Source organism: Trifolium pratense, linkage group LG7 (assembly GCF_020283565.1).
Source record: "Trifolium pratense cultivar HEN17-A07 linkage group LG7, ARS_RC_1.1, whole genome shotgun sequence".
Taxonomy (NCBI): domain Eukaryota; kingdom Viridiplantae; phylum Streptophyta; class Magnoliopsida; order Fabales; family Fabaceae; genus Trifolium; species Trifolium pratense.
The window spans coordinates 34,392,587-34,403,789 of record NC_060065.1 but is presented as its reverse complement, the minus strand read 5'-3'; the positions used below and the strand labels follow the sequence as shown (position 1 = coordinate 34,403,789).

General features: G+C 33.6%; 2 protein-coding genes across 3 annotated transcripts; one reads left to right on the top strand and one right to left on the bottom strand.

Annotated features, from left to right (window-relative positions):
• Nucleotides 1–315: 315 nt before the first annotated feature.
• Nucleotides 316–2,627, bottom strand: LOC123899695. Of its 2 annotated transcripts, none has more exons than XM_045950908.1 (5): nt 2,457–2,627; nt 1,224–1,547; nt 1,086–1,138; nt 971–1,005; nt 316–876 (listed from the first exon to the last, which is right to left on the bottom strand). In XM_045950908.1, exons 1-5 carry the CDS (start codon nt 2,467–2,469, stop codon nt 576–578), a joined length of 726 nt encoding a protein of 241 aa, XP_045806864.1. In that variant the 5' UTR covers nt 2,470–2,627; the 3' UTR covers nt 316–575. The 2 variants fall into 2 exon arrangements, with proteins under 2 accessions (XP_045806864.1, XP_045806865.1); XM_045950909.1 differs by having other exon boundaries at nt 1,224–1,544; nt 2,457–2,625.
• Nucleotides 2,628–6,680: 4,053 nt separating this feature from the next.
• Nucleotides 6,681–11,195, top strand: LOC123896798. The gene is made up of 13 exons (XM_045947176.1): nt 6,681–6,954; nt 7,434–7,515; nt 7,902–8,005; nt 8,123–8,249; nt 8,371–8,465; nt 8,621–8,744; nt 9,180–9,260; nt 9,376–9,474; nt 9,627–9,785; nt 9,888–9,948; nt 10,040–10,107; nt 10,232–10,411; nt 10,507–11,195. The coding sequence occupies exons 1-13, from the start codon at nt 6,917–6,919 to the stop codon at nt 10,966–10,968; spliced, it is 1,680 nt and encodes a 559-aa protein (XP_045803132.1). The 5' UTR covers nt 6,681–6,916; the 3' UTR covers nt 10,969–11,195.
• Nucleotides 11,196–11,203: the final 8 nt, after the last annotated feature.

The following is an 11,203-nucleotide window of genomic DNA, read 5'->3' as shown; positions in this document are numbered from 1 at the left end:
TGCGCCTCAAACCCACGGAGACCGAAACATTTTGAAACTCAGAACTTGATCATTCTTCATCTTGTTTGTCTAGCTACGCTTAAGAAAACAATTTTCTCTATTTATTACAATTATTACAAGTGGAATATCTGAACCAAAATTAAACACCAAGGGTAAAACAGAATTTGTATAGGAAGTAGTAAAACTTGAAAGCAGGAATAATAAGAAAACATTAATACTTATGATATTGTTATTATTGGTGTGAGCAGAAAATAAAAACAGCAAACAATTTTGAAACCAAATATGCCCTATAGAAGCAATAGAAAAAATTGATGATTCTATCAAACTATCAATAATTTCAAACACGGATTGAACATACAAGTATAAGAATCCAGTTACTCTTTGAAGTTAATCATGGGAGGGACAATGTTGAGTATCGAAAACATCAAATTAAGTAGGCAGGACATTAAAATTATTTGTAAGAAAAGTGTTAACTTGTTTGAAGTCAATCACAAAGAACTAATTGATGAGACTCTCAAATAGTGTGCTAACCGAGCAAAAGATCTAGCAAACACTCGAGATGTTAAGATATAAACTTACTGGATCGGCCCATTTTGCAGCAATAGCTTCTGCAATCTTCCTTCTCTGTTGCTTAAAGGCGGCCTTGTCATTTGTTTCCTTTCTTCAAGGCTCATCAACCACTCCTGCTTAAGCTGTTCATCCAAGGTTTCATAGGAATTCCATTGCAGCTCTTCCTGACCAACAAGGCCTTGCCTAGATGCTTCTGCAATTAAATTCTGCCACTCAAAGAAGCAAGTCTCCTGCACCATCTTCATCCCACGCCTCTTTTCCCATAGCTTTTTCACTCGAGCACCAATCTTCAATTTTGTTTCTGTACTGTGCAATCAATAAAGGACAGTAAAATGAATGATAATATAAAGAAGCAGCGTTTAAAATTAACAACAGTGGAAATGGAAAGGTTTATAGTTACGTTTGTGCAGGTCGATTAGTCAACTTCATTTTGACCTGCATTGTGAAATTATATTAAGGAATTTTATTAGTAAGGAAAATAAAAGAATTGCAAAAATATGCTTACATGACATCACCTTAGGATTGTGCATTGCGATGCGTGTTCTTTCCTTGATCTTTTGCAAAGTTTCTGGTTAAATATGAATGCAGAATAGAGGTAAGGGGTTGAAGTTTGAATGATAAATAAATAAATAAAAGAAGAAGAGATAACTGACCAAGACTGTGCTTTCTTCCTTTGTTCCATGGGATGTTTCCTTTATTAGCTTTAGAAATCCTGGATCTTCTCAACTTCTCCCTCTCATCAGGTGGTTCTTCTTCCCATAAATCAGGCTGTGGATTTAGAGGAGGAGCAGCAGCAACAGCCTTAATGAGTAATGGGAACCTAGGATGTCGTCGTCGAACATTGAAGTTGTTGTTGTTACCAAAGGAGTAGTTCCAATTAATCTTATTAGTTGATGAGTCTTTGAAATGATGTTGATGATAATAATAATATGGTAATGGTAATGAGACCCTCAGTGAATGTGCATTTGCTATCTCTGCTAATACCAGGAAATTAATTAATATAAAGCATATAACATAGTTTTGGAAAAATTAGACATAGAATTATCTCAAAAAAGTAAATCAAAGAAATATTAGAACAACTAAATATGACTCGTAACAAAATAAAAATAGAACGAATCTTATTAGTCGAATTTGACTGAGACGTGCAAATGCACCGGGCTTAAGAGTATATCTCCCACCACAGGTAAGTTACCCGGTGCAGTTGGTCTCATAGCTAATACCCTCCAGCATACAACAGTCACTTCTTGCTAGCACCGCACGTGAATTAGCAAGGAACTTGCACGTGAATTAGCAAGGAACTTCTTTTGGATGCTCAAGGAAACTCTATTTTAGTTTACTCACACCACTTTCTTTTTCTCTTATTCACCTTTCCTAAATCTACCCGAGCTCAATCTTCATTGACTTAATCCGCTTAATAACTATAACTATATATATATATATATATATACACAATATACAGTTGCTAATCACTGTCATAAGGCAAAACCATGATTTTTTTTGTTTACGACGGAGCAAAGGATCGAACTAAAGACCTCATGTATACTATACTACCCAAGTCCTTGTCACTAGACCAAACTTAGTGGCTTTAATTCCTATTTTAATTAGGCAAATGAAATTGAAGCACATTTAACAAATGTGTAGTGTAACGGCAAATATGACCAAGTCAAGCTAGTAAACAAATCATCATTAATATAATAATTAACTTTAAAATAAATTATCATATGAAAATATCCAACACATAGTACTTACTAGTACTAAAAAGAAAGATAGATAAGGCTGGTTGCTTTTATTATGAGGATGATTAAACAAAACTCAAATTCAGAAATTGAGAGAGAGAGAGAGAGAGAGAGAGAGAGAGAGAGAGAGAGAGAATTAAAGAAATTTACCAATCAAAGGCATGGGGGCTCATTCAGCGAGAGGAACAGAATCACAGAGCGGACGGAGGAATGAATGAATGAATGAATCTTGTGAATGGGAAGGGAAGGAGACGAAACAACAGAAACAAGATAACGTTTCTTTGTTTCTTTCTTTTGAATGAATGAATACTAGAATTACTTTTGCCACTGTTTCTCATTTAACCGTCGGTTATTTAAGCAACAGACGTTATAAAAATCCTGGCAGAATGTTTTCTTCTCAAAATTTCTCATATTAAGTAACTAACGTTATAAAAAATTTGGTAGAAAGTTTTTTTTTTTCTCAAAAATCTCATTTTTATAATGTCCGCTACTTAAGTAACTGACGTTATGAAAATGACATCTTTGAAAAAAAAAACACCCTCCTATGTATAATCCTCTATTTAAGTAGCGGACAGGAGTATATCGGTAATTTTGTTGAGCGCGCCCAGAAAAGTAACCTAATGAATGAATGAAAAGTAACCCACTTGGGGTTGTCGAGTGATGTTGGCTTGGGCCTTTGGAGTATGCTCCTCTCAAGGTCTCAGGTTCGATTCCCACTGGTGCCAATTTCGGTGGGCTAAGTCCATACAGAGCAAAAAAACCTCTGGCTTTAAATGGGCCCCCCGCAAGTGGACGGTGAGATTGGTCCCCTTGGATTAGTCGGTCCTAGGGCCGGATACCAAGTTTTCGAAAAAAAATAAAAAATGAATGAATGATTCAGCCAACCAGACACCAGCCAGCCAGCCCATTTCTATTCTCACTCATTCAGCCCACGGGCCACTAACCACTGCCCTTATTACCACCTCCTTTTTTACTAATACACTGCTCTGCTACTATTATATTTTCTATGCATGCAGAATTTCTTTATTATGCGTGTATGTTTGGTAGATTCTTATTAGGATGTGAGAGGAGAGTCTCATTAGATTGAATTGATGATATATTGCGTATTGAATAATCACATAAGTGACTTTGACATCACACTATCACTCAAAATTTTAAAGCATTGAGTTGATTAGTCATATTACTTCTATGTTGCTTAATATCAACTGTTTCATCCGATATAAGACTTTTTTTTATAGATCTCAACAATTCTCACATCACATTTGTTTGTGTTTAATTTTTTCCTTCTCTTGTGAGTTGATTTTTCTTTTAATTGATCAAGATTTGAAATTTGTTGGCTTATGTTACCGATTCTCGTGTGCAAGTAGGGTTTTATGAACTCATTTGGGAGTCCCACATTGGAAGTTCATGAACCTGGTGTGAAGTTCAAAATCCAAGCAATTTCCTTGGTCCGGTCCGATTTTTAAAACTATGTTCATTTATGAGTTCGAATTTTAGCTAGTAATCGAATTTTGGTCCGATCGGCCGGTCCGTCCGGATTTTAAAACTAAGTTCATTTATGATGTATGAAAGTGACCAACTGCGATAAAAACAGATATAATATTTTGATTATGTATTACTTCCTCCGAACACAAATATAAACAAAAATGCATTTTTTAGATTAAATAAATAACAGATGTATCTGGCCTGTATTGTAGTCTAGATACATATGTTATATAAAAACTCTTCTTTTAGGTCGATATTTCCTAAGTTGACAAATCAATGTTCAAAGACCGTAGGCCCAAGTTCATTGATGGTAGCTATCATTGAATTCGATTATTATAGTACATAAAAAATTCAAATTATACATAAAAAATTCAGTAGTGTAGGATATAATTTCCATACCTAGGATTGCACGAGTAATGATCAGTGCGAATTAATTTGAATCCAAAGTTTTTAAGATGATATTAATTGAAAGATAATTACATTACATATACAGATATACTCTGTTTAGCAATACTGTATACAATATTTCGAGTGTATGATATATACTTTATAAACTCTATTATAGAAAGAGGAGGGTTATATTGACTCCAAGAGTAAGTTATAAAAGTTACTCCAAATCATGGCCTTTGATTTTAATATTTATTAATGGTTAAAATTGATTGATCATAAAACACAAAGTGAAACTTATTTTTTTCATTGTATTGGAAAATTATCAAAACATACTTTAAATAGAAAAGAATGAATTAATTATAATCATTAATTGAGACTTATTTTTTTATCACACTGGAGACAAGGATTCCACACACTCTGAAATGGCTTACCACTAATATTTTGACAATCCTACTTGTTTTCTTACAATTTTTGTGCTAGTATTTATATAGAACATGTACCGATTTTTTTCTTTTCTGGTCTAGACCAATTATTTGTTTTTTAGCACCGCTATTTACCAAGAAGTCAATTTCCACCGCTATTTTTAGTTTCAGTACAGTAGTTTCTCTCATCTTCTCTATAGTTGTCGCACCACTATTTACCCTTCCATTGTTATATTGCTTCACTATCTTAGTGACTTCCATCACCTAAACCTAAATTGGGAGACAATAAGCAAAGATGAGGAGCGTTAAAAAAATTGAGAGAAAAGATAAGTCTATTTAAGGTATCTTTTGATTATTTTCCAATACAATAAAAAAATAAGTTTAACTTTGTGTTTTATCATCAATCAATCTTAGCCATTAATAAATATTAAAATCAAAGACCATGATTTGGAGTAGCTTTTATAACTTACTCTTGGAGTCAATATAACCCTCCTCTTATAGAAAAAGATTTACGTATTTGGTAACACTTTTTTCTTTAGGGTCTGTTTGGTTCGAAATAGAAGGAGGGGAGGGGAGGGAAGGGGAGGAATTTTAATGGAGGGGAGGGGAAGTGAGGGGAGGGGAGGTGACAAATTTTTATTAAATATGTGTTTGGTTCACAAGGGGAGGGGAGGGATTCTAAAATTAATTTACTTTTTTATCCTTGTCATCTTTACAAAATCTCAACATTTTAAAATTATTCAGTATTCACTACATAAACATTTTTTATATATTTACTAACTTATAATTTATTTTGATAAATTTAAATTTTATAAGTTATCATAGTTTTCCACTCAATTTTACCTTGTCATCTTATTTTAAAAAGTTTAAAATTAATTAAACGTATCTTTTTCGTATCATTTCTTAAAAAAATTGGTAAGTAATTATATATATGTAGGATAATTACACTTAAATAGAAGGTAAACAGGCAACAAGCTTCGCCTCTAACTCTTTTTGAATGACAAAACCAATTCCCTTAAATATTATATCCAGAGACCTAGGAGACACCACATTATCATGCATAACTCTTTGAACTCAAAATATTTTTATATTTATAAGTTGAATCAATTGTTAGTTTTATTTTACTAAAAACTATAAATTCAATCAAGTAATTTATTCGCTATAAGTTAACGTATAAATTATTCACTATAAATTCATCTACTAATTATAAGTTAGTTCATATATTTTTTTCTGCTTATTTTTATAAGTCCTCTGGCTTATGAAAACAGAGATAACATATATAAAAATAATTTATCTTTATTTTATCTTTTATTATAAAAAGGCAAATGCTAAATAGTGCTCCCGGGGCACTCTTTAAGCCCTTAAATAGTAAGCTTTTAATAGAATTTTTATCGGAATGCGTAAAGTCAACGCATTGAAATTTGTAGTGTTTAACTTTTTAAATAAAAAGTTTCTTTAAATGGAATGCTTAAAGAGTGCCCCGGGGGCACTCGTTAGCAAGACCCTTATAAAAATAATTTATATAAACTTATCATAATAACACTTGTGTTATGTTTATCCAAACATATCATACTCAACCAACCTACTAGCTATTGTATTGTTCCCAAAATTGAAATGCCGTTACATTTCACATTGTTGGGTTAGAACTAAAATTAATGAACCTTCCAATCCATTGAGTCACCAGCTAGCAGCATAATGCCACCAAGCAAACAGGTTAAGCACAATCTGTACAGCTTGTTTGGAATTTTGGTTTGGCAGCCAGGTTGAAAACATCAACAAAAATTCCTCATTTTTTACCTTAATTAATTGTTTAATGTTTTTCCAATTTTTTTTAATCAGATATCCTCTGCTTGCAACTGCGGACTAATTCATTGAGTATTGTGAAATCCAAAAAAACAGACAAATTCTTCCTAAATATTTTAATACTGTTGTATATCCAAATCAAAAATCAAATAATTTTTTATAATTAATTTAAAAAATACTCGTGCTATCTCATCTGAGCGCTCTATTTATTCGGTTGGTTTTTCCAACAAAAGTATAGAAACATAGTTTGAATGGAACAAAAGACCAACAAAGACAATAATGGTTGGGGGTGTTGGTCCAGTCCTTTTCTTTCTGTTTCTTATTCTTTAATCCTTCTTTTTTGTCTCCCAGTTGTCACCTCTATCTCTCTCTCTCTCTCTCTCTCTCTCTCTCTCTCTCTCTCTCTACCTTGCAAGTTTCAACAAGTTCAAACACTTTATGACAACACACACACATTGATACATCTTTGTTTCAAGAACTGAAATTTATCATCTTTGATCATTTCAAAACATGGAACAACTTGTCAAGTTCATCATTCGTCCACCAAGGTATTAATTTCATCTCCTCTTTCTCTGTTAGGGGTGTAACTTTTTCAACCAAAAGTATACTTTTTTTTGTGTGTTGAGGGGTTCATTCATAGTTCTTGTTTTTCTCTTTAAATTCCTAGATGGGTTTCTGCTTATGCTTTTTTCTTGTTCAGTTTGAATTTGATAGATTACAAAGTTTTGATTTTTAGTCTTTTTGAAAACTATCTTTGTTTTGATTTTTAGCCTATTACATTGTGTTAACTTTGTTTAGTTTGAAATTTGAGATCTATTTTTAAGTAAGTCTAAACTTTTACTTTATGTTATGTAACTCTTACTTTACATGGTTCTGAGATTATAAAACATATGAAACTATTGCTTTGTAAGAATTATCTTCTTTCTAGTTATTTTTATGCAATTATAGCTTAAGAACTAGCATTGACTTATGTTATCTACAATCCTCACTTTTATGATGATATGATTGTAATTGTTATGGCATGCAGAGCTGAATATGATCCAAAAAGTGATCTATTGGATAATGAGTTCATGCTAAAAGGGAAATGGTTTCAACGGAAGGATGTCGAGGTATGGTAAAATTATAAATTTTATGTCATTAAAAGGATTGGATCAAGTGGCTAATGAGCTCCCTCTAGGATGAGTCGCTCGGGAGAACTCGGGTTCGACTCCTGGTGGGAACCATTTTTGGCTAGGCTTTCCTTACCTTGCAGCCGAACTCTGGAATACCGGGGACCCTTTCCCCTGAGAACCGGAGGGTTAACGCCAAAAAAAAGGATTGGATCTATGGAAATATTTTAAAAAAAGAAAAGATTTTGTCTTATTTTGTAGTCAATATGTACTCATGCATGTGATTATCTAATTCTTTATTTTTTTGGTACAATATCTAATTCTATATATCAACGAGTCGATGACGTGAATAAGCAGACTATCATGTAATATTTAATATTTTGCAGATAAAAAACGACCGTGGTGATGTTCTTCAATGCAGTCATTACCTGCCTATAGTTAGTCCTGATGGAAAACCGCTGCCGTGCGTTATATATTGCCATGGAAACAGGTGACTCAAAGAGTTCTATTGTACATTTCTGCATTCACTTTGAATAAACTTGTTTGTTGATTCTTCATTTATTTTAGCTTTAGAAGGATTGCTTACTTTGTGCAATGATTATGACAGTGGATGCAGGGTAGATGCCAGTGAAGCTGCTATGGTTTTACTTCCTTCAAATATTACAGTTTTTGCTCTTGATTTCTCGGGATCTGGTATTTCTGGAGGGGAACATGTCACACTTGGTTGGAATGAAGTAAGTACTTGCTCAATAAGTTATAGCTATCTTCTTTATAGGGTTTAATCCTTTGGGAGCCGAGTTCGTCCTCCACCGAGAGTTTGCATATGCATAACGCAATATTCTTTGCTGTTTTCAGAAGGACGACCTGAGAGCTGTGGTCAACTATCTGCGGACAGATGAAAATGTATCCCTCATTGGCTTATGGGGACGCTCAATGGGCGCTGTGACTAGGTTAGTTTTTGTTATTCACTTATTCAATGGACTAATCAAGTTAGAACTTGTAGTTAGTTAGTTGCTTCCAAACAAATACATTCTTTTCATTAACAATTCAATATTACAGTGCATATGGCTTTTGTTTTTGCTGCTGATGACGTCATTCCTTGCAGCCTTATGTATGGTGCTGAGGATCCTTCAATTGCAGGGATGGTTTTAGACAGTCCCTTTGCTGATTTGGTTGATTTGATGATGGAACTTGTAGATACATACAGATTCCGTCTGCCAAAATTTACTGTAAGTGAATTTTATTTTTGGATGTAAATAATAATACCTTTTATAGAATTCAACTATATAAAACTTTTAATATGCGATCTCATTGCATATTTTTTTAATGCATCTTTCAATTGGCGTCATTGAAACTACCTTTGCCTTTCAGGCCTACTTAGTGTTCTACTACACATTATGACCAAAAGTTTGATTATGGTGAAGTTTTTCTTGAAAAGGAATCAGCCGAGACTACAATTTATCACGGAGATATGTTGCAATATATAATTATGTTTAGGCATTACTAGGAACTTATGAATATCTGTAGTTAGCAACATGTAAATATGTTTACACGTTACTGAAATTTTTAAAAAATGTATACACTTGGCTAACATCTAATTTCATGGACGTTTATCTAATCAGAATATATTTTCATGATCTGCAATTCTTTTCCCCTTGCTATAGGTGAAGTATGCAATTAAATACATGCGAAGAACAATCCAGAAAAAGGCAAAATTCGATATAATGGACTTGAACACCATTAAGGTTATTTTCTCCTTTTGATTTTTTCGTTATAGAATTGTATTTAATGGAAAAATGTACTAGATCATGGCATCAGACAAAGATGACTCACATGCTTCATTATTTGTTTGCATTGCAGGCAGCAAAATCTTGTTATGTTCCTGCTCTACTTGGTCATGGCGTTGAGGACGATTTCATACATCCTCGTCACTCAGATCGCATACTCGAAGCTTACATGGTACGCCTTTAAGAACTATTTTTTCTTTTCATTTTATATATTAAACTGATAAACTGATTTGACATTTTGTAAATTTCGGTTACTTTAAAGTACACGTGCTGCTTTCATACTGCTTCATCTGATCTTTATTTTATGGCTGTCTATGATTGTAGGGAGACAGAAACATAATTAAATTTGACGGAGATCACAACTCGCCACGTCCTCAGTTTTATTTTGATTCCATAAACATATTTTTTAACAATGTTCTTCAACCTCCAGAGGATGAGCTCGGGGAATCTTTTTTTGACTTTACTAGTGATTACTTTGGTAAGGTAAATTCACCATTCATTCAGCTCTTCAGTTCCATTTTAGTCAAACTACAAAATTCCACTCAAGAACATTTTTTCAATATAATTTAAAATATTTTTACTCAGGACATTTGGCGATCTGTGCACGAACTAAGTTATGATAATGAACGGTCGTCCGAAAACAAAGGTATGGCTAAAATACCTATTGCCTGCATTGTTATCTGTGTATAGTGACCTCACTTGTGCAAATTTCTTAATTGTTTCTTTGTTATTTGCAGAACCATCAACAAGTACTGTGGATGCCATTAAGCAAGTCCATCCAAAAAGACCGATGAGTAGGATGGAGGTCCGTGATTATTTTTCAATGCTAATGTTTCCGAACCTATGTTCATAAGTCTAGCTTAGGTGTGATCAAACTAAGGAACTAGATTTCAGTTTCACTTATTTTGCATGATATTCTTGTTCAACAGGAAGAGAAATGTGACCATTTTTCCTCCTCGTCATCAACAATGCTTAGCTTTGAACTATCAAATGGTCACCTCTATGATCCGCGTGTTCCTACCACGTTGGATGATGATGATGATCAGTATGCTGAATATCAACTTGATGACCTTACTGGCATTCCTTCGAGTGCAGACGAAGAACAAAGAGTGAGTAAACTTGTTAGCTATGCCTATCACACATGCTTTGAAATTTTGAATACAAGATAAATTGTTTTTTATTGACTTTTCCATATTATATTTAGATGTTGATGGAAGCGGTGAAAGAATCACTTAAACACCGTGAATTACAAAATCCACAGGTAGAACAACTGCCTGCAGAATCATCAGATAAAGATGAGTCACGTGCTTCTTCACACGAGATTTCCAAACCTATGGAGACAGAGTCTTCTTTAGTCAAACACAGCATGCATTCAACAGCACAAACCACTTCTGCAGCATCTGGCGTATGCGATTGCTTGGAAACTGAGTCAAACGCGGCATCATCGGAAACATCATTGGACACTTCATCTAGCAATACAGTAAATGGTTCTTCACATAGTAATAGTTCTGCAACTTCTGCTAGCTCAAAATGTTCATCAGAGATTGACATATCACATAAAACCAAAGCAACATTAACTGTCATTAGGAATCCAGCTAGCCATGTCATGAACGGCTTAATGCGTCGTTGGGATTTCAACATTTTTAGAAACAGTCACAACTGCTAAAATAGTTAGTCTCGTTTATCTATAGGTGAGGTTATACATTATTTTTATCACTATAAAGAAAAGAAAAAGTTTGTAGTTTGTAAAATGACAGAAAAACATGTTTTTGTGTGTAAGTTTAGCAGGATTGAATTATCATCGAACAGAACAGATCAGTTAATGTTCTTTGACTGTATGAGAGAATTGTTGTGTTTTTACACCCATATAAACAAAAGTTTCTGGATTTTTTATTTATTGC